A 24343-nucleotide genomic window follows, 5' to 3' on the forward strand; every position below is an offset into this window, starting at 1 on the left:
AACTTTTCAGGACTGTAATTTGCATTGTATAAAATTCCAATTTTTTCAATATGAAACATTAGAATAAGGTTTCAAGACTAAACAAATTGACATGGCTTTTGCCACAGAATTTTAAGTACTTTGATTTCTTTATGACAGGCAACTCTAATGCTATTGAGAAGTTTTATATTTACACATTTTCTTCAACAGTAGAGCAGACCCTTGAGATTCATTAAAATAATCTATAGATCTTATATTAAACTATTGTATCAACTGGCTCCATTTTCAGACCCAAACCAATTACTCATACCATTCTGCCAATGGACATTCAACTCTCAATTCACCTTGACTGACCAGAACTTGCAGACTATAACATACAGAGATGTAATACTCTTTCCATAATCATAAGCTGGCATGCAGTGATTTTCCCACAACACTAAAAACAAAACAAAATAATAAAAAATAAAATAAAATGAACAGAAATAATTAGCCTACATTAGCAAAATAGAATGAAAAATAACCCCAGAATATTTTAAGTATTATTTGTATTATCTTATATAATCAATGTCACACCTGAAACCGGATTACTGGATTCATTTTTGGTCTTTCCAACTCAGATGAAGCATTACTGGATCAAGAGATGGAAGCATAAGATTTCCCAAAGATCCCTTTCCTTACCAGGGCAGAAGAAATCCAGTGAAAATGAGAAGCTACAAAGTTGTTTGTGTAAGACTATCAACATACCAGATTGCTAAACAAATGAATATGCAATGAAAATATCCATGTTTATGTTACAGAAAACAATGGTTGCAAGCACGTTCTCATGTGAACCAATAAAGCTCAGAGTAGAGAAAGTAAAGGAAGCAGTTAGAATAAACATGGAAATACTACTACTACTCTCAGGTGCAGTAGTCAGCTTCAAGTTAGAATGAGGAAACAACAAAAAAAATCATAGAACCATAGAATTGCTTGGGTCGGAAGGGACCTTAAATACAATATAAATCCAGCCCCCTGCCATGGGCAGGGACACCTTCCCTCAGACCAGGCTGCCCAAAGCCCCATACAGCCTTGCCTCCAGACCTCCAGGGGCTTCCAGGGGATGGGGCATCCACAGCTTCTCTGGGCAACCTGTGCCAGTGCCTCACCACCCTCTGAGTAAAAAATTTGTTCTTTATATCTAATCTAAATCTCCCTTCTTTTAGTTTGAAGCCATTCCCCCTGGTCCTATTGCTACATGCCCTAACACAGAGTCCCTCCCCAGCTTTCCTGTAGGCCCTCTTTAGGTACTGGAAGGCTGTTATGAGGTCTCCCCGCAACTTCTCTTCTCCAGGCTGAAGGACCCCAACTCCCTCAGCCTGTCTTCACAGGAGAGGAGCTCCAGTCCCTCGATCATTCTCATGGCCCTGCTCTGGACTCACTCTAATCGGTCCATGTCCTTGTGCTGGGGGCTGCAGAGCTGAGCACAGGGCTCCAGGTGGAATCTCACAAGAGCAGAGCAAAGGTGCAGAATCACCTCCCTTGCCCTGCTGACCACATTGCTTTTGATGCAGCCCAGGATATGGTTAGCTTTCTGGGCTGCAAGAGCACATTGCCGGCTCACACTGAGCTTCTCATCAACCAACGCCCCCAGGTCCTTCCTCCTCAGAGCTCTCAATCCATTCTCCACCCAGCCTTTATATGTGCTTGGGATTGCTCCAAGCGTTGCACTTCATGAGGTTTGCACAGGCCCACCTCTCAAGCCTGTCCAGGTCTCTCTGGATGGCATCCCTTCCCTCCAGAGTGTCAACTGCACCACATAGTTTGGTGCCATCTGCAAACTCTTTTGAACCTTGGAAAAGTTTTGATTTAACTTGCATGATGATAAGGTAATTCATTAAAATGTTCAGTTTAAAAACATGATTTTATTCTGATCATAATTTTTCCATAAACATTTCTTGAATTACCTACAAATTAACAAATAATCAGTAGGCAAATACAAGCCTTGGAGTAAGTTATGTGGTTCTTGATTATGCATTAAGGACAAACAAAACGAGAGTTCTCCCAAGGAAATATACAACAAGGTGTCTAAAACACTCTCTCATATATTGTGTTTATCTTTAAAGACCTTAGTATGACAAAGGACCAAGAAGATGACATGAATTTTAAGAAGTTAGAAAAAGCAAAGGAAAAGAGGAGAGATCTGAAGAGAAGTATGAATAACTTATACTTTCACTCTTCCAACTGTAACTCCAAACAGCACTTGTTTGGAAGAAGAATGGATATTTCAACAACTTGCTTCCAACGTTTTAATTTCTGAAGTGAATTGTCTTAAGTAAGGGTAACTGCTTTAAAAATGTAGTATTTCATTGCGTGTGTTCAACTTAAAAAAAATATTACCTTAGAAATCTAAAAAGTATTTGCTAAGCAGTATTTTCTCCAGCAATCACATTCAACCCAACTGTTGATTTTTAAATAAAAAAATAAAATCACACAACAAACATTTTAGAGACAGGAATGAAAATAACTTAAAATGCACGAAAATCTAATAGGGATCAGCACTGAGTGTAGCAAAACTGAGATATAAGAATGATGCAATGAAAAAGCTAAGTATTAAAAAAACAAGAGGTGAAATTCTGCAGCAAATTTGTGTGCAATATTCTGGACCTTCATTCCTACCATTTTTGCACAAGCGAAAACAGAAATACATAGGTATACACACATGTATGTATGTATACTCGCATGTATACGTATGTGTGTGGAGGGAAAATAGTCTTAAAAAATATTCAAATAAGTCCTAGCAAGTCAGTAATATGTTTGATGATGCACAGATTACTGCACATTTACTTTGTAGCTTATTTATACATTATAGTAAAAAAATATACATGACCTAATGTAAATGTACAATTATACTTGTACAAGTGCAAGAGTTCTTACTTTCTATATGAAAGCAGTAGTCAGAGAATCAAGGCACTATTATGAAATGTTACTAAAAACAATACACTTCAGAAGACACATTGGTTTGCTGTCCTTTAAAAGGTTTCCTGTATGAAATATCAGCAGAGAAAGCTAAAATGTGTGTGACAATAGCACTTTTGACAACAACTTCTAGTCAAAAGCATAAATGTGAAAGTAAAACACAAAATCTTTTGTGCTGTAAGGGCATAAGAAAAGCTAAATATTTAGCTCCAAACATCCTGCAAATATCGTTTTGTTTCTCGAAGCATGGCCAGCATTTTCATTGCTTCCAATTTGTCAACTTCCATCTCCATGCTTAAAATGTCCACTACAGCATCACTTACACCATCAGCCATGTGCTTCTTATCCCTGGAAATAAAAAAGTAGGTGTAAAATGCATAATACTGTATTTTTCCTTTTATCAACAGCTTCAGAAACAGAGTAATATTGGAAAACATATTAAAAACAAACAAAAAAAATTGTATATTGTATGGCAAGTCATCCACTAAGTTTTCACATAGACAAGCATTGACAAGTACAAGAGATTCTCTCAAACAAATGTTACAAGATTTTCAGTGCATGGTAATACACATCAAAAAACTTGCACTGCCAATTAGGCTATCACAGAATAATTATTTACTTTTCGGGAGAACTGGACCTGCTGAAGTACGGTATTATATCCCCATATGGTTTCATCATACACAGAAACCTCACTTATTAATAATGCTATTTTTAATACAAATAATAGACATTTACTCCAGCAGGAGAAAATACTGACAAAAAGCCCAATGTTCAGTTGACCATATACCAACAAACTTCCTAAAAAAATATGGAACCTCCAGGAAAGTTAGCCTCTACACATAAAGCTTCCCACTGTAAAATATATTACTATTGTGGAACTTCATAAAGGCAATAGAATTTTGGAGTCTGTCACGACAAATATTCATTTCTATATTCAGGTAGCATCCTGGTTTATCCACACCCGGAATGCAGCAGAGGTTTCTGCTATGTCACAGCTGTCCAATTTATCATCTCATGGATTCAAGTATCCCATTTTTTCAAAACAATCGATTAGTTTGAATCCTACTACAACTTATTTGAATACTAAAAGAAAAGAAGTAACAGGTGACTGAAACAAGCAGAACTGTGTAGTTACAAACTATTCTTTCGTAACTGTATTATACATGTATAAAAATGGACATAACAGACTAAATTTTGGCATTCCAGGAAGGCTGTTTGAGCAATATGTTGGTCCTGTCTTTCATACAGCTCAAAGTCTTTCTAAAACCTCAAACTATTCACTTTCTGAGACAGTCCATCTCCACATACATACTCACCCACATACATAGAAGTAACCGCTATCTTTCAGCAGGACTCTGGCAACTTCCTTAGCATAAAGCCTAAGGACATCTTGCACATACTTAGGCGAGGCTCCTTCTGCAGTTGAAGAGTCTCTTGAGAAACAAACCTTAAGATGAGTTAAAGTCCCATTTTCAAGAAAACATCTGAGCTCATCTCTGAAAGGCAATAAAAAGTGTTAGTAATGGCTCTGAGATAAGCATCCCCCATGAATACAAATTTAACACAGGAAATGTTAAATAGTGAACTTGCTTGAACAAATAGTCTCTATCATGATGCCGACAACCAAAGAACAGCCATGTCTCTCCAAAATGCCAGTCTGTATGTTCTTCCCTCAGCTTTTGCCTAAACAGCCAAAAGAAAAAAATAATTAAAAAAAAAAAAAAGAACTGTGCCAACTGTATGTAAACCCAATGTTGTTTTATCAAGAGCAGAAACTAAAACTCCTATAACCTTATTCTCATTTACAGTAGTGCTTTTCTGGCTGTCCAGAGGCCTATTAATGTGAAATGGCTTAAGGTAAGTAACAGTGAAACCTTTCTTCTCTGATTTTCTTGAGTACTCACTTTTGGCCCAATTCAAAATCAATTAAATTCAAAGTTTTAATTTATTTTTTTTGTCACAGTTTCATATGGGAATAGTAAAGACTGGCACTTCTGAACATCTCACAAAACACTTCTGACTGCTGAATAAGGAGATTGCTACCCCTTAACCCTCATTAGAAGCACTGTAAAAATACCCAGGGAAAGCTCAGCACAAACCATTTTTAGCATACTTTTCATTTAGCTGTAGAAACCTCTTAGAGTCCATGAATAACTATCTATTTACCACTACACCATCAGAAAAGTTATTGTATTTTCTTGAAATAATGCTGAAGATATTACTTTACAGGGGTTTTAGCTGTTGCTTTCTATTTATACTTTGAGAGGTGTTTTATTTAGCATTGATTAAATGCTTACGAAATGCTATGGATTCTTTAAAATACAAAACAAAATAAATCTGAGAGATTAAAAATACCTGGGGGATAAAATTAAGTTAATACTTAGTAGTAGAAAGGACAGTACATAATGATCTGGTTAAAGCAGATGCATGGAGCCAGCAGCATCATGTCAAAATACCACCTTTCTCTCAGAGCAGTTTAAAAATAATTATTACAGGATGCAAGAAATTCCATTATCTTGCTAGTATGAATAAGTCACACAGGAATGATATGTTGGTTACCTCTAAAGCTTACATTACCACCCAAATATTCAATTCTTCCTGTTTATTCTGAATGTACCTGTAACTCTTTGAACAAGCTTCTTTATGCCTTACAAAATTACACTGCTGTAGTTGGGGGGATGAAAGCAAAGAATGCTGTCAGAAGATGAGCAAAAACCAGAGCAGTGTCCCTTGTAATAACATATCCTAGATGCTTATTTTTGTTTGTTATGTCATGGTTTTGTTACCTTTTTTGCCTTGTACAGAGTTCCTTAAGCATTACAAAGAGAAAAAAGGACAAAGTTGTAAACAGCTCATAAAAACATGTGTGATTTGCCCTTTCTGGTTTAACAAAGAAGAGGGAGGAAAACACAAACAAACAAACAAAAAAACCCACACCATTTTTTTCCAAAATAAAAAGATTAAAAATAGATTAATTTTTCTACTTAGAAGCCTGAGGCTGTATTTTTTTCAACATAGAAAGATTGTTTTTCATTTAAAAATTTGGTACATACCTATGTTGCAGGAAACCAATAAATGGTGCAATTCCTGTTCCTGGACCAACCATCACAAAAGGGACAGAAGGGTCTGAAGGTAAGTGGAAAGTATTGTTTGGACGAGCAAAAATAGATATCTAAAATGAAATCAGACAAAATACAATTGAAGAGTATTCTTAAGAAGTGAAAGTATCATGACATTTTTAGAACCTTCGGAATGTTTATGTCGTGTGTGTGTACAGACACCCTTCCAAATCCTGAACTTCAGAGGTTACTTTTAATCCCACATAGACACGTGAAAAACAATTTCACTTGAGCTTCTGAAAAGCATGCCCTATTTACAGATCTATCAATCAATCTGGATAAAAATACGGCAAAGCCAAACAAACATGAGCTTCTGAACATGAAAGCGGACTGCACTGTAAGTTTGGTGAATTTCTAGAATTCATGGAAAGTGTGATAACGGTGCACAAAAGGAAGCTAGGCTTGTTTACTGCTGTTATAGGCAAAGGTTTTTTTTTCTTTTTTAAAGTGAAACAAAAATCCACTGTGAACCACAGCACTGTGAAGTAGGGGTTGAGATTTGTTTATAGAGAATTAAAGTCTACTGATACCAAGCTCGCTTTCTTGATTTTCACAAAAGTTTTACAGGAAGTCCAAAAAGGCAAACAGGTAAGGAGAGTCCAACAATTGCTCAAAGACCTTGGAAAACGGTTTATATTATTCGACTGGTATACTCTTATTCTGATCATCAGATCTGTGTCAGAAAGGAAGACAGATTATAATTTTCACAGGAGCCATGCCCCATTTTCTGATTGTATATGGAATGAAAGATGACCATTCTTAACTCTTCAGAAGACCATTTAAAAGTCAGCAGCAGCAATAGCAGAGTTTTACTCATTAAAATCATAAGCAAGAATCCGATTTATTTTGCATATTAATTAGGAAACAATTTGAATTCACTTTCAAGTTTAAGGAGTTAAAAACTAGACCAAGTTATTTAAACTTTGTTCTGTAAACCTGAGTGATTTAGCTCTACCCTTCTTATCATTAAATCTACAACAATGTTAAAACAACACTAATTTTTCTGTTTGATGATGATTAAAAAAAGAACAGTATAATTCTTGGTGGGGGGACAATGCTTCTATTTCTGTAATACTTACTATTTCAAACCACACTTGAGTTAACAGACTATCTTCCCTATTAAGAATTCCAAATTTGTCATTCCTTTAAAAAGAATAATTCAACTGGTATACACACTTGTTCTATGAAATAAATTAATCCATTTTGTATTGCTATTCCATACATTTTTGCAACCTATGTGTATTGCTGAACATTTATCTATTTTGAATTCTAGCTTGCACAGCAGATTCAAATAGTTCTCAATGTTTTTCAGACTCAATTTGTAACAATCCTTCTGTTTGTTTTTTTTCAGTCCATCTCTTCCTCATGTTTGAGTTTTAACATATTGCAAATCAAGTATACTTTAACTCAATAGAGATGTGAATACTGGTATAAGATGCATCATGCACATAATAATCAGTTTTTCCCAAGTTACTTTTTAAAAATTAAAAATAACTTACATGGGTTTTCATTACAATTCGCCAGACCAAGACCTTGTATTATCAGCACAGTTTCCTTGTAACCAAGACTGTTTCCATATTTCTTAAATATATATTAGAATGTCAATAGTTTTTTTGTCACGTTATATGCAACACTATATAGAATGTATTTTATGATATACAGTATGATACATCTTCAGTTGGAAGGGACCTATGAGTATCAACCAGTCCAGCTTGTGACTCTGCAAAGGGCAACCTAGGAGTTAAACCCAATGTCTAAGAGCATCGCCCAACTCTTTCTTGAACACCAACAGGCTTGGAGCTGTGATCACCTCACTGGGGAGTTTGTTCCAAGGCTTGACCACCTTCTCAGCCAAGAGCTTTTTCATGTTAGTGCTTGAACTTTTTTTTCCTGAACTCCCCCAATGAAGCTTTAAGCCTTTCCCTCGTGTCCTAACTTACTGCAAAATGAACAAGCATACTGCTCCTGCCAAAACATCTGCAGTACAACCATCTGTAAACATCTGCATTTCAACAATCTGCAAACAATGAAACCTGCAGTTGTTTCAAAACATGCATAAATGTAACAGTTATGGAAATTTAGACTTAACATTCATACCTCTTCAGTTGGAGGGCTTCCTTCTTTTGTATGCAGAGTGTTTTTGTTGGGGTGCAGTAGAGGTGCAACTAACTCAGCAAGCCAGCCTGTACATACTCCTTTCCGTGAGACTGGTCTAGTGGGACAGGCAGGAAACTCCACAACATTAAACACAAAGGACAGTTTTCCTGGCTGATACAAGTTTGAACTGTAAAGAAGCAAATATAAAAAAAAAAATAAAAATGAACTTAATGACCCAAAATAGCTCTGCTATCTTACAGCAGGTCCATTTTCAACTCAAACCACATTACCCAAATCAAGATATGTTCAGTTACCTATGTAATATTTATATGTAGTTAGAAATTTTCTTAGGGTTGGACTCAAAGGCCAATGCCTATAGGATTCAATCAGAATTCCTCTCTGTAAGATTTACATGTGTGAGCTTGCTCTTGAGAAATCCACCAACCTCTTACAAGACACTCTAAACAGCATTGTTTGAAATAGTCAAGACCTGTGTTTTGTTGGTGGTATTTTCTGATTGGTCGTGTTGTTGTTGTTTCTGGTGGTGGTGTTTGATTGATTGTGGGGTTTTGTTGTTTGTTTGATTTTGGTAACCAGGACATAATCACTTGTTCCCCTCAGATTTTATCCTTCTGTTCTCTTCTCTTTCTTCTTTAGATCTGCTGCTTTCACTGGATGGTCTTGCAGAAGATCTGAAGCATTGCTCATGTTACTATGTTCTTTTTACCTTATAGTGAAATAAAGTCAGTATTGTAATAGGCTAACTGGGAATGAAAAAAACACTGGGCAGGAACTGCCTCCTAGTGTGATTTTTTAGGAAGCTGGAGGGATTCCTGTAAGGAAGAGGGAGATAGGCAAAGCAGCATCTGATATTGTAAGCCTCAAGAAAATAATAATGCACACATCCGAAGTTAAGGAAGGTTGGCCCTTTGCAGAGATGTGCAGCAACTGTGTTAAAGAAAAACAGCTGTTCTAATCTCCACAGCCAAAGCCTTTCCAGCTCCTGGTGCTGCCCTGCCAACGAGGAGACTGGGGGTGCCCCAGGAGCTGGGAGGGGACACAGCCAGGACAGCTGGCCAAGGGATGTCCCACATAGTGTAGGGTCATGCTCAGCAAAGTCAGGGTAAGGGAAGAAGAATTTGGAATGATGGCATTTGTCTTCCCAAGAAACTGAGCCCTGCTCTCCTGGAAGTGGCTGAACACCTGCCTGCTGATGGGAAGTAGTGAACAAATTCCTTGGTTTGCTTTGCTTGCACATGTGGTTTTTGCTTTACCTGGTGAACTACCATTATCTCTCAACCCAGGATTTCTTGTGTTTTTACCTTTCTCCCATCCCACCTGGTGAGAGTGAGAAAGTGGCTGTGTGGTGCTGAGCTGCCAAAGTGTTATAACCACAACAGAGAGAAAAGGGTGAGAAAATGGAGCATCAGGGCTTCAGATTTCAAGATGATACAGAGGAATTCAAGAGTAAGGGGTAGATCAACTATTCTAAGCAAAATGGCCTTAAAAAAGCAATTCAAAGTTTGCTCTCCAAAAGATCGTAGTGTATACACTGAAGAAAAAAGCACACGAATTACTAAAGATACAACTTGAACATGTCATTACCTTGAAACTGAATAGAATCTGACTTGCAATTTAGGAAGATGTTCTGAAAAATTAAAGAAAAGGAGATATCACTTATTGTTTGATTCAGCCCAGTGAAAATCAAAATATTACGTGAGTGCTTACACTACAACAGGTAACAAGCATACTATAATTTTACTCTATTAACATTGAGTGTTTCTCATAAATAAGGTACTAGGATCTGAACCCTATTAGGAATAATTTTTAGACTTTGTGGAACACCTGTCAGAGATACAATAAAATAAGGCCATAACAGTTAATTTATATGGTTATTAGTTATTTAAAAACAACTGTAAGGTACACAGGAGAGATGCCAGTAGTTAGTGGACACAGTGAAGCTTCAAATTTAGTTTTCCCCGCCTTTCATCTGAGTGTGCTTTATGGAGTTGAAAAGTTGAGAAATGGAATTATTTGACTGAATGTTTCTGCTATACAAATGTCCTGGAAGCAGATGTGGCAGTGTGACTTCAAACTCCGATGAATACCTATTTAATGTTTTGAAATCACAGCTAAAAAAAAACAAAAACAAACAAAATAGTTTGTATGAGACAACAGAGCTTGTATTTACTTACTTGTTTTTTAAACCCCTACAAATTACTAAGGAGTAATGAAGAACACGATCACAAGGCCATAAAAAGCAATTGTTTTGTTTCACGTAATGAAACACATTAAAAAATGGAATTTCTTAATCTGGAAAGTAACTGTCAGTATTTTCAGATGCATTTGAGATGGCTGCATTTCAAGGCTCATTCCTTCCATGTTTCATACAAGGAACTTTGCAAGTGTGTTGGGCAAAACATAAACACAAATGCAGTGGAAACAGCTTTCTGTTTTGACAGATAAAAACACAAGAATAAGAACACAAAGGCAGGGATATCAGTTGTATACAAACATGGCTTTTTGAATTGCAACCAGTTGATGAATTACTTCTTGAAGACACTAATCCTGCAAGCATCTTATGCTTATTTTTACGCACAAGAGTAACCCAGTCATTTGAAGCACAGGTATGTGACTAAAGTACAGAATGAAGACCACAGACTACCACTGGAGAACAGAGTTTTGCCCCCAGCAATAGTTTTCGTTTGATCACTATGGACACTATAATATTTCTACAGTGGTAACTGAACAGTCACCCCCCATCCTGAGAAACTCAACACTTAGTTTGATGCATTTTCAGAATGAACTAAATCCAATTAAACCTAAATCAATCGCTTACCAATTAACAGGTTAAGTGAAGGCTTGCAGCTTGGAAAAGCACGAAGTAAATCCAGCAAGCAAACATTTGACTCTCTAATAAAACGGGTATAATCAGAGTTTCCTTGTCTGCTGCAAAGCTCCTGAAGCCTCCGTTTTTCTCCTGCATTACTGGTGTACTCTACAAGGGCTCGCAAAAATGCCTGGCGTGAAGAAAGTAAGAGTGGAGGGTAAAAAGAAATACTCCAGTTGGACAAACCTGGGAAAAACTTGTGTTGCCTGGGGATAGGAAGGCAGCTTGCAGGCTAATGAATAATACAATTTATTTTCCAATGTACACTTTCACCTACTGTGACATTTACACCCCTATTCCCCACCCTTCAATGTCTGGGGCAAGCTAGTAGGTCAAAAAATCCTACTTTGCCTGACTGAGGGAAGAGACAGATAAAAAGCATTTCCAGATAAAACCCAAACTTAGGAATGACTTTATTTATGTATTTGCACTTTAGTAACAGCCCCGTAACACAAATTAGTCCAAGACAAAACACCATGTGCCAAGTTACAGAAGCTGGGAAGGGAGTAATACAAAGTCTTAGAAGCGGTATTATTGTAAATAAAGTATGGTATTTATGAGTCATGTAAATGTCACTGCGGTGTTTTATTCTGTATTTATGCCTACTTAATGGTAGTGCAAGCTTTTCTTAAGGGAAAATTAAGTACAGCTTGCAATATAAAGCAAAATTCAGATGCAAGTAGTTCCAGGGTTTGTTTTGTTTTGTCTGTTTGTTTTCCAAAAGGCAAGGTGGAAATAGACACAGTGCTTAAAAGGTAAGCAATCTAAAATACCCGGTGCAATCAGAGGACTTACTCTACACAAAAGAACACCAGAAAAGTAATTTGACTTTGGCCAAACACCAGATTCCAGAAAATAACTCCAGATTATGGAGCTGCAGGGCACTCTATTCTGAGCAAGAAACAATGCAGATAGGGTATATGATTGGTGATACTCCCCAGACAGCACCCTCTGCCTACTCTTATTATTGAGAAAAAGATTCAAAAACAGTTACATGTAGTGCTGAAAAGGTTGTCTCAATTGAATGATTCTCTTCTACAGTATATTGTCTAATAATGACATGCTGGATCCTACTGTGAAATTCACTTGAGTGAGAAGTACTTCCAAAAACTGACTTCCTTCACAGATCCAAGCAACACAACTGTAACTTCATGCTTCACACAAATTTATCTTTAAAATGTGTTTTGACAATACCAGAAATACCCATGCATTTCTAATTGCAAGCTTCTGATTTTTTTCCAGGCACAAAATGCAAGAAAAGTAATAAACACACATTTTGAGAACAAATACGCAACCAAAAATCTTTCTTTGAATTCTGCCAGTTACTGAAATGCTCAAGAAAAGCTTTAAAGTATTTTGAAGGCATTACATGATGCTTGTATAAAGCAACATGCTTCCAGTGACCAAACAGGACAGATACGGGTCCTCTTTGACTAGAAGGAATGATTTCTCTTCAATGCCTACAGCCAGGTTCTGTCAGCCTTCCAGTTATATGGAACCAACTATCTAGCATTTTCCTATGTAATTCCAGATTACTTATGAATACAGAACGGTAATGGGGATTTTGGTATCTCATAGTTTGTCCAATAAAGCACTAAGAGCAAAATTTATTGGAACAAGGAATCAGCAGCATGCAAGCTGACAATCCTTATTCACCAAAAACCCAGTAACAAGACACAAAGCAAGGACAGAACTTCAAGCAGCTACACAGAGTAGAATTACTATGGATTTCCCTTCAAAAGGGAAAACAAACACACACCTTTTTGGGAATTGCTCTTATTTCCAGACACCAGGTTAGAATGAATTTCAGAGTGCTCCTTTCAGGGATGTGTTGTGGACGAGATGCTCCTAGTTTAGGGGGGAGGAAAAAAAAAAACAAACACAAAAATACATCTATTAACATCCAAAAATAGCATTACGGAACTATCAATTAATGATAGAACTATCACAGAATATCAATTAATGCATATTTATTTGTTCCTTCAAGAAATACCATATACCTAAGCTTCATTCAATTCTGTATGATTGAGCCCAACTGATTTGTGGCAATTATAATCTAAACAGTAAAATGGTTTTCCAAAGAAAAGACCAAAAAAAAGTTACCAAGAAAGCAGGAAACAAGAAGAAAAGTGTAATACATGAGTGTTCAAATATATATATATATATATATTTGGCTAGGCCATTCAAGGCCTTTTTGCCACTTCTCATCTTAGAGAAATTCTGAGGAATGCTTACAAGGGAAAGGATCATCTACATTTTTCCCCCCTCTATGAATACACACTCCTGAAAAATCAGAACATGCTGATGTTTTCTAATGATCTAACCAAAGGAGTATTTGGCTACTTCTTCATGGAGTCAGCCAGGATCCACAGGTAGCATTTGGCTACCTCTTAATGGGTCCAGGCAGGCTCAGCCTTGTGACGTGCCATGCTAAAGCAGCTACTCCCCATTCTAAGCTAACCCCAAAAGCTTGATCACTTACTTGACAAAACTTACTAACAAGCTCTGCAAGTCCCCAGTTGTTTAACTACAGACCCCACTTGCATGTTGGGATTTCTCTTGATACTGTTTCTTGGCTTCAAGTTCTAGTTACTCATTCTTACTGTACATTTCTCTTTTCAAGAGGCCTTTAATAAATTTTGGTCTAAAAATATGTCCCTTGCTAAATTATGTTTTCATATCAGCATTGCTTGACTGAACTCTTGCTAAAAAGAACAAAATTTACTTTTACACAGTAAGAGGATTGACATAAACAAAATGCACAAAAGAAGCATCCATTTTCATATGTATATGAACTTTTTCTGGAACATGCTGACAGCATTTCAAAATAAGTATTTAATCCTCTTCCAAGGATGCTCATATGTACAATAAAGGACATCTATGGGAAAGCAGGATTTGCTCAACAGACTATGTGCCAGACTGCTAGATAATTTCTCTGTTTTGCCCCCTCACTTGATCTCACATACTTCATCAGAGAATTCACAGGCTGCACAAAGAGGATACACATAGGGCAATGAGCCCCTTAAAAGGCACCTCGCAGCAGCACTAAGACTTCTGCTCTGAGTGCAGCCCTCCCAGGATGTAAGGCAGATGAAAATGAAGTGCTGTACTTCTGAGAAATTTCAGGAGAAATTTCACTTAGAAATGTTCAGTTATATGCTTAAAGGTTTATCTCCATAAACATGAAGGAGCACAGAGGAACCCCAATACCAGACTGAAGTTCCCATTATAAGTTAACTTATCTACAGTAAAAACAAGCAGCAGCATTTTGTGTCCTCTCCTGCCGATGTATCTCTGACTTCTGAAATGCCTCTACAAAATGACAGCTGTGTCCCAGTATTGAACTTAAAAATGTTCAAAACCATGCATACCAACTACTACTAACACAGAAAGAAATACTTGTTTATGACCAACACATCACACCTTACCTTTCTTTTTTGTGCCCTCCTTAACCTTTACACAAACAAAGCACTCCCCTCTTTCAGAAAGTCCCAAGACGTGAAGAAGTTCTTCCACCTCACTGATACTGTTGGGACATATTACACAGAAGGCATCTCCAGGTTGGTAGTCAAAGGCTGTATTCTGTTTTAAAATATGAAATCGTTTCCATAAAATTGTAAGATAAACCAAAAAGACAACAGCATTCCTATGCCTAACAGTAATCTTCCTACTATTACAGAGGTACGTTTTTTTGCTCTGTGCTAGGATTCTGTTTCGATGACATCAGAAACTAATACTCATGTTTTCCTTGCTGGTTTAACTTCATTGATTAGAAAAACTTTTCCTCATCTGGTTTAAATATTTGGACACACTTTAGTAAAAACCACTGAGCAGTCTAAACAGAAGAAAAATAATGACGCATTAAGAGGAGGTGTTATATAATCAGCCCACATCATTAACTACCAATGTGCTTTGTTTTCTGGTTTGAGAAGAACAGAGAAATGAAGTCCTTATATTAAATACACCTAAGGTAACAGAAGTTAACAGTTTAAGTAATATGTTAAAAAGCCAGAATAAATGAATTCTAGAGGATGACGCAGATCTCAAAAGCTCCAAGATAATGAACTAAAGATTCTTACCTCCTGCTTATGCTACTCAAATTACTGCTTGTGTAGATTACCTACCAGAACAAATAACCACAGTTTACTATACAGAGTTTCTGAGTATTTTGTAGGTTGCATATTTAATTCAATGCCATATCCATGGTTATTCCATGGATCGGGTATTGAATGTACAACTTCTGTAAAGTTCTGGCTTCTTTGGAGCCATGTCTTTCAGTGAACAAATCAGACTTTGCAGTTAAAAAGTGAATCAGCCTAAGCTGACATCATCCTGTTCTAGAGGGAATTCTTTTTTCTTTTTAAGCCATCGAATCTTTTTCCCCCAGTTATTATGCATAACACACATGCTCTTTACCCTACATTTCTGCCCACTTACAAAAGAAAAAAGCCACCACTAACTTACTGCAATATCGAGTTCTAAAAGCAACGCAGTTTTTATCGCATCTTCTCTAGTGAGCTGGACTGCTTTTGTAACTGGCACTTTGAAGGTTGTTCCCTCTGAAATCAGTATGGACGGATGTGGATTCTGAAAAAGGAGAGGTGAAAACTTATATTAAAAAATGCGAAGTAGCTGAACGACAGCTTAGTATAATACACAGGAATTACTGCTGGCACTTTTTTTTTTTTGAAACAATCTTAGGAAACAATTCAAGACAATGAGGAGGAAAAACATGCATCTTCAATATGTATATACACACCCACACAGAGTGTTTTGTTCTACATTTTTTAAAATCATATTTAAGTAGTACAAGGCATACATTCAACTATAAAAGGTCCCTAAGCTTTAACAGCCCAATGGGCCTATACTATTATAAAATGAAGTTAGTCGTTTCCTTTATTAAGTTGTCTTAAAAACAGCCAATTTCGTTTTATGGGTTAGTGACCAGCCCCTCTTTTTAAGCACTGTTAGCATCGCTTTCAACCTGAGTGTTAGTCTGTACTCAAAGGGAACCTCTAAATCACAAATCTTCATTTCAGTAATTTGGATTGTTTAACTCAACAGCTCAGCCTCATATCTGTCTCATTCCCACATCTGCACTTTTCGCTGATCCCAGCTGCCATCTCTTGGTTGGCATTACTTGAGTACTGGGGAATAGGGCCCCTGCCCTCCTGGCTGTTACCACACTCAGCGTACTGTCTCCCTGTCCCTTCCATGGCAGCCAGCCTTCACTGCTCTCTTGAGGAGATAACCAAAACATCTGTCCTTTGGCAAGCAATCAGAAAAGTTTGAGTCACACTTTCCAGTTAATTCTGAACACTAAATTTACCAACTGGAAACGATCACTAGCTTATGCTAATTCTTCTCTTTGTACAGCAGGACTTGGTTCTACATGGTTTCATAATGAAAGCACATTGACTTTTGGTCTGTAGGGCATATGCTATCTTCAAGAGGAAAATTATGATCATATATTTACAAGTTTAAGTTACTAAATATGCAGCAGTATTTTGAAGAATTTTAAACCCTCTCATGGCATTCTGCAAGTACTAAAAATCTGAACTGAAGCTGTACTATACTCCTTTCCATAGGGAGAATTTTCACAGTCTGAACATGATGGATAATTTATTTAAAACACATAAATTGAATACTGATGATTTTAATTCTTCCATTCCCAGCACTGCAGTGCCATTCCTTTATCAAATTATTATTTAGTTAAATTATACTTCAGCCCAGAGCAGAGCAGGCTGAGAGGGAGGACTCATGGCAGCCTGCAGCTCCCTCATGAGGGGAGTGGAGGGGCAGGCGCTGAGCTCTGCTCTCTGGGGACAGCGACAGGACCCAAGGGAACGGCATGGAGCTGGGACAGGGGAGGGTCAGGCTGGGGGTTAGGGAAAGGGTCTGCTCCCAAAGGGTGGTCGGGCACTGGGACAGGCTCCCCAGGGCAGTGGTCATGGCACTGAGCCTGCTGGAGTTCAAGAAGTATTTGGACAAGGCTCCCAGACACATGGTCTGATTTTTTGAGTGTTCCTGCGCAGTGCCAGGATTGGGTCTCGATGATCCCTGTGAGTCCCTTCCAACTCAGGATATTCTGTGATTCTATACTTCAACACAGGCATCCTTAACTCATATGGTTAAGGACTACATTCTTACCATATAAATGGACTTTCCATTTAAAATCAATAAAACTCCTGTGTTCAGGGATGTATTTCTTTTATATATATATCCATTTGTTCTTTTGAACTCATGATCCTAAGAAGACAAGAGACTTTCATCATTCAAACTTCAAAATTCCTTACCTCACCACGGGTGTCCTGAAACTGCACCTCTATATACTCTGGTGGCAAGACAGGGATATTAAGAGCAGCCTGAGAGATGGGAGGGACAGAGTGAACAAGCGAAGGTTCTGTGTCTCTAGCTGAAGCCAGAAGATTGATGTCAACCGGTTTCTGTGATGAAACATCGGAACTTGCATCTCCCTCATCTTCTAGATTCAAGTTCTGTATTTCTGAGCTTAAGTTTAGTTCATGCCCAACACGGGCGGCTGCAGAGAGAGTGCTAGAAACAGCACTAACATCGTTGCTCATGCCTTCTTTTTCTTTCTGCAATAGAAACACTTTCTTGAGGGCAAGCCAAAGTCCATCAATCCAAGGATCAACCACTAGTTCTAACCTGGGGAGGAAACAGAAGAATAAAGAAAAAAGAAAAAGAAAACAGAAGGAAAGAGCGAGAGAGAAGGGGAAGGATGAACGGAGGAGAGAGGAACGATCTCATTGTGACTTTCTGGACTGTTGATTTATAAATGATGAAGAGAGCAAAAAAGTTAAAAAGTAAAAAATACACCATTCATTTTCTTTTTTTATATATATTCGCAGCTGTTATCTAAACGACTTGTTTGTTAAAATGAGTATTTGCATTTCATACTAATGCTATGTAAGTTTATGGAGTCTGCAGTAGGCTCACTTTCCAGTTTCTCATTTTTATTTTCTAATGTTGAACTTCATGACAGAAAGGATGATAGCAAAACCCGAAACTTTTCACTGTGTAACAGCAACATCAGTATCTTAAAATATAACATTCCATTTTTTACTATTTTAGAACAAGATAAAAGTTTTATGATTACGGCAATGTTTGTTTTCAACTGTCTTGTGCCATCACGAACAGAACTATTATAATCTGTACTTCAAAATAAGCAAGCCAAGACTGCAGCCTACTGGCCAGAAAGAACAGAATAGAAAGGGAATTGTTCTCTTACACTATTCTTCTACGGTAATTTTAAAAACGTCTTATATAATTCCTTTGCAAGAAAAGGCTTTTTTGCACAGAATGCAAATAAAAATTTAAAAACATTTTACAGTTCACCTAAAGCAGTCCCACTGCACACATGCTGTGGAACTGCTTTTACTTACTTCAGTAATCTTGGACAAAATTTTAAAAGCCTTTATTTATTCCGAATTCCTTAATTTCTAAAACTGCTGAATGCCATCCATTTTTACGGGCATTACAGATGCTTGCTCAGACTTTAAAAATGCAGTTCCATTCAAATGTAAGTAAGACTGAAACAGCACAGGTTCGGATAGGATTCATTCCTAGGAGGTGTTATCAGACTCAGCTGATTTCAAAGAGTTCAAAGCATTTAGTAAAAATCATACCTGACTATGGATTTTGTTTATCCAGCATGCAAAACTCATTCAGTTCTTACCCTACACAATCATCTGCTAATCCTGTGTCATAGAAGTGCTGGGCACCAAGTTCTTGAAGTCGTCGGTCTACCGTCTTTCCACCATTGCAAAAGAATGTGTACTCTGAATCTCCCAGCCCTAACAAATACAAGGAAAGAAATCATGTCAGTCAGCCAGCCACACAGACATCACAGACAACGACCTAATAAAGATCTAAAATTAAAATACAGGATTTTCTTGCAGGCAAGCAGGATAACCTGACGCATCTAAGTGTGTGTAAGGATGACACTTTTATGACTTAAAAAGAAAAGAAGGAAAAGAAAGAAAAGAAAGAAAATCTGTGTTTGTCCCAAAGCATCGTTGAAAAAGTTGTTCTTCCTTCACAAATCTAAGATGTAGAATTTACTCAAAAATACTTTGCTTTAGATATTTAACACTTCAGAATAACGCTACTTTAGATAGGGGCTTTAAAAAAAACTAAACCATTCTTATAGGAAAATGCAAGGAGTTGAAATAATTAGAAACAGAGTGAGGCCAATAACATACAAAACACTACATCACCTAACAATCCGTACTGGAGGTGTGCGAAATGATCAGGTGGCAAGTTCTTATCCTGAATTTTCTTAACGAACTTGCGGGCAGTGTCTGGTGGGTCTCCAGTACCAGTAGTGGAAATAACAATAACTACAGGATCCTTTTCTCCTTCCAAGTTATACTACAATGAACAGAACAAGTAAGTTATAAGGCACCATTTGATACGGATTTGTGGCCTTGCATATTATTTTCCTCTTTTCCTTTTCCCAAAGGTACACAGAAGAGCATTTAATCTCATTTTACCTGTATTAAACCACAGAAACGCTTTCATGTAATTACAAGTTCTTTTGTGGATGCAAACTGTAATCCTGTTTGTAACTTTGTTTATTAATGTAAGGTACAGAACCACATGAACAGAAGAAAAATGGTTGCCTGTCTACTAGAAAGCATGTGAACAATTACGTTACTCCTTAGCCTCCTCTTTGCCATAAGAAGCAACCCCGTCTCCTCCAACTGCTCCATGTTGGTTTCAGTTTAAACTCACTCCCAGCACTCCAAGAAAACAATAGAAATATGAGAAAATATACACAAAGACTGCAAGATATACTATTTAATTGTTTCAGGCAGTGTCAGGACTGAAGTTCAAAACTTCGGGATTTGAGTTTTATTCTAAGCATAAATCACTCGAACTGTATCTCCTTCTCTAGGCACATGGAGGTTACTCTTTACATCTGAAACCCAGAAAAGTTAGAAACACAAAGAAACACGTTATCAAGTGGTTTTGCTATTGTCATAGTTTTCCACAACTTTCCTGAAGAACCTAGGAACAGTTGCAAGGAGCAACTTAAATTGCCACCTCAAACAGCATCCTGCCTGCGGCAGGGTCCAACAGAAGGGGTCTAGAGAAGCAGAAGAGGAAGCATGAGTAAACATGCAAGGACATTTCTCAAGTATTTTGCCAGACCTCAGTGAGTTGCTGTCCAGGGACATTCCAAAACAGTTTTGTCTTTTACAAGATCAAGTAAACTCCAAGCACACACAAATTCCTGAGCTTCCAAAACAGAGCTATAAGTTGTGGGGAAAAAATATAAAATAAATAAAAAAGCCTTAGCAGCTCTCTTCCAGTAATTTGGATCTGCAGAGCTTTCACAGCTGATTTAATAAGTACAAGAACTTCAGTGCACTGCCACAGGTGACTATTGCATTAACAAATAAAAGTCTCTTCTTCAAGTACAAAATGCAAGGGCCTACTGGTATCACAAAAGTGTTACATAAAATTGTGTCCCACGGAAAAAAAAAAAAAAAGATAAAAGCTTCAAAAGAAAAAGCTGGTGTATTAAAACAGATTTAGGATTAGTTCATTAAATTCCTGCTTGCTCCACTACATTCTCCTTAGCAAACGTGACGAGTTTCAGAGAAATACCCAACAAACACATAAAGAAGGGCCAGGTCTTCTAACTGAGTAGTATGGACAAAACAGAAGCATCTCACTTCCTGACCTCAGGCACACACACACCTCTTTGAACTACACAGGTTGTGGAGTAAGCTGTCAGATCTCACCCAGAGGAATTCACAAGAGGCCACATACCTCAAGCATGCTCTTGCTGATGTAAATTGTCGTTCGGCCTTTCCTTCTCTAATTACACCTACACTTCTCTAAGTTCTCTTTATTCACAGTGAAGGGAAAGTAAAAGCTTAAGTAATGAAATCCGTAAAGCCATAAAGCTTTTTCCTCAATGCTTAATTCTCACATTCTCAATTCAGTGCACCTTTATGCCCCATCAATAACTCCCAGCTCTGAGTTGTCTTGTCAAATTTGACAAACTGCATTTATTCAAGTGCAGGCCACTAACAGGACTAGAAATACCCAGCCTGCTGCCTTCCTGAAACTAATCTACAAACTTGTCAAACACAGAAGAAACTAAATGGAAGAATATAAGGAGAATCTTCACATTCTCTGCTGGCTGGCTAAGTCTCCTTCTAAGACTTTGCTACATATTTGGAGAACATTCATTCAAAATCAGATGTCCAGCTACAAAAGAAAGTGTGCCCCCAAGAAAGCAACTTGCTAAAAGGGAACTGAATTATTTTTATAAACTTCTCAAATTTTCCAATGCATGAACAACAAACAAACTGAATAATAATTTCTACTGACAGGAAAGTTGACCGACAAATAATGAATTCATTCAATACTGCGCACACAATTAGCTTTCAAGAAGTCACTGTACTGATTTTAGGAACAGAGATCACGTATACTCATTTACTATTCTAGTACGAAAAATCACCAGAAAGATTTTGCAGAAGGCTATCATGAGTATCGATCCATGTTATTGATTCCTAAAACCTGCAAATTTAAAACTAGATGATGTATTTTAGGTAGATAAATGTGCTCAGACCTCACTGTTATTAACAGCCACCACTCAAGCACATGAAGAAAAACGTAGCTCTTAAATAACTCTTTTTCAAAACAGCACAGAGTATCTCACCTTGTCCATTTCACTTATACAGTGCATATCAGCTTCAAATCCGTGGGCACCTGCTTGCACGCATATTTCCTCAGCTATGGCTTTTGCCTGCCCTTTCTGTGTTGCATAGAGGAGCAAAAACCTCCTTTTTAAATCACAGCACATTTTCCAAAACAGGGTACTTTTTAAATTTTATTTAAGACACTGCAGAGGAAAAAAAAAAAAAAAAAAGAAAAAGAAGCAAATTTACTGCATGTGGAATGGCAAGATTTTGCCCTGTTTATTAGATTAAAAAGAGATACTTTAAAAGGATAGCAGTATTGGTGTTTAACTTGGAAACAGGGCATCTACTCTGAAGAGAAGTCTTTTCTCACAACTAGGCTTTGCAGGCCAGGATATGAAGGATTCAGTTAAGTGTGCTGTACTATCTTGATATTGCAATAATATTGCAGAGTGCCAAGCTCAGAACCTAGTTTATAAGCAATACAATACAGGAAAAAAAAATAATGAAAATAAATACTATTTTTAGTACGTAAGTTTTATTTTCCATTTTAGGTTACTGACTGCTTTAGTCAGCTTTCTGAGATGCATTTGAAAAAAACAAAATACATAATTTGGTGACATCGAACTACGACATTTGATCAATGTTTTTAATTCTTAATTTCTTCTTCTCTGAAATCAGCTTTTTTTTTTTTTTACCTGAATGCTCTTACATGCCATTCTCTGTGTCTGTATTTTTAAACATAAGCATTACTTTTCATTCCCTATTTCAAAAAGGAGCTTCTTATACAACTCTTGAGCTTTTGACGTTTTTTCTTCAAATAAATCTTAGAGAAATCTTCTGCAATGTAAAATTTCACTCCTTCCCAAAGTCTTGAAAGAAGTAGGAGAAACGAGATGCACATCTTTATCCATCTGCCTGTCCCATAAAACCTCTCTCATTCAAGCTTTTCTTTTGTGATTTTGACACAGACAAAAGACAGAAGATAAAAGGTCAACTTCAAGAAGCATTGAATAAGAGAGACAATTAAAATGTCTCTTGTGCATATATTGCATATTAATCTTCTGCTAGTGCTTTGTTACTGCTTGGGAGCTGCAGTAGAACTCATATACCTAGAATGAAAACTCAGCAATTTTAGTTCCAAACTTAAGACTTTTTTTTCATGTGCCTGGGCCCAGTTTGCTGTACTTCACTTATGGCACCCCCACAGATTCAAGTACATACATCAATTTACGTAGACCTGTAGCAAAATAATTTCAGGCACTTCTTTTTTCCTTGTTTCTTCCAGGGAAAACAGAAAAAGAATACTGCACTCTATTCATATGGCAAAATATGTCTCCCCACAGTATTGCAGGACATATCTGCTATTATGATACTGAGGGTTTTTTTAAAGCACACTTGTAAAACAAAAGTGGTAAAATTAAATGACAGCTTCTTAAGAGTACAGTGCCTGTACCATATCCGAATTCCATGAAACACAAAATTACTAGGAAAATGTAAGGCTTTCATTTTATTTTTTTCTATTACATTTTCCAGCACAATTTTTACTTTAAATTGACATTGCTTTACCTAAAAAATATTTAAATTCATTCAAATAACTGACTTCATGTGCACAAAAAAGATGCACAAGCCAAATAATCGACAGACTGATTTTTCACCCTCCTTTTACAAAAGAAATACTACCATTTGACTACATAGAAATTACAAAGGTTCATAGAAATTCATTTTCACTACCCTCAGTAGTGAAACAAACAGAGGTTTGTCCCAGTCATGTGCTGTGCTTCCAACCTGATTGCTCTTTTGTCAGCAGGTGGCAATGTCTGGCTGTGGAGAAAAAAACAATAAAGGTGAAATGGTGTTTCTTTATTACTACGTTCTTTCTCATACCTTAGAAAAGGAGAAAGATGACCAGTTTTCTACTTGGCCCACACGATGCCTCTGCAGGACCCTCACACTCTTCTGTGGGGCTTCAAACGGGGCTGTGAAACTGTGGTTTCACAGACAGGTCAGTTTGTATGTCATTTTTTCAGCAGATACTGGCTTGTTCGCAATACCTTTCACCCTGCAACCGAGACAACAAGACACGTGAACTTCGCCAAAAGCAGTCTCAAGCAGCAGTTCCTTCAGAAGATAAAAATAAAATCGCACAGTAAACCTCCTACTGCACCGGAAAGAAGTATAGTTTTTTATTTTATTTATTTTTTTGTGTGTGTTTTCAGGGGGAGAGCTGCCCCTGAGGAGGGCCGGTGCCTGACGCACTAAGGCAGCCCCAGCAGCAACCACAGCCCCCCACAGCGCTCCCAGCGCCAGGTCCTGCCGCCACCACCCCCTTGGAACCCTCGTGCTTTTCCTCTCACCCCTATTTCTTCCCCAAAACGCCATTTTCCCGAATTCCCGTCACCGACAGACCTACCCGTGCAAGGGCCGAGCACGGCACCCGCAGTACCGAGCCCGGCCACGCCGAGCAGCGCCGTGAGGGCGGCGGAAGCTCCCGGCAGCCCGCGGTGCCCGTGATGGCGGCGGAGGTGAGGCCCCGGCTCTCAGCAGCAGTAGTAGCAGTAGCAGTAGCAGCAGCAGTAGTAGCAGACGCAGCAGCAGCAGGCAGGGCGGAAGGGGTCCGCAGC

The 24343-nt window shown here is 37.7% G+C and overlaps 1 protein-coding gene across 2 annotated transcripts; it reads right to left on the reverse strand.

The window, feature by feature from the left end:
• Positions 1-1860: 1860 nt before the first annotated feature.
• MTRR (5-methyltetrahydrofolate-homocysteine methyltransferase reductase) lies at positions 1861-24254 on the reverse strand. 2 transcript variants are annotated; one of them, XM_084508803.1, is made up of 16 exons: positions 24133-24254; positions 23607-23781; positions 21740-21922; positions 19281-19434; positions 18740-18857; positions 17337-17709; positions 15505-15627; positions 14469-14622; positions 12800-12888; positions 10990-11170; positions 9756-9798; positions 8151-8337; positions 5988-6106; positions 4525-4617; positions 4251-4430; positions 1861-3282 (listed from the first exon to the last, which is right to left on the reverse strand). In XM_084508803.1, the coding sequence occupies exons 3-16, from the start codon at positions 21881-21883 to the stop codon at positions 3138-3140; spliced, it is 2103 nt and encodes a 700-aa protein (XP_084364929.1). In that variant the 5' UTR covers positions 21884-21922; positions 23607-23781; positions 24133-24254; the 3' UTR covers positions 1861-3137. The 2 variants fall into 2 exon arrangements, with proteins under 2 accessions (XP_084364929.1, XP_084364930.1); XM_084508804.1 differs by having other exon boundaries at positions 24077-24144.
• Positions 24255-24343: the final 89 nt, after the last annotated feature.

Source organism: Aythya ferina (genome assembly GCF_964211825.1).
Source record: "Aythya ferina genome assembly, chromosome: 2".
Classification (NCBI taxonomy): Eukaryota; Metazoa; Chordata; class Aves; order Anseriformes; family Anatidae; genus Aythya; species Aythya ferina.

Bases quoted from the DNA above. Each gene is read 5' to 3' on its own strand.
- MTRR (XM_084508803.1), bottom strand. From the start codon at position 21,883: ATGTGCTGTGATTTAAAAAGGAGGTTTTTGCTCCTCTATGCAACACAG. The intron at 14,623-15,504 runs GTAAGTTAGTGG...ATTTTAAAACAG, and splicing joins TTTTAGAACTCGATATTGCA to AATACAGCCTTTGACTACCA. The intron at 4,618-5,987 runs GTATGTACCAAA...TTGGCTGTTTAG, and splicing joins ATTGGTTTCCTGCAACATAG to GCAAAAGCTGAGGGAAGAAC.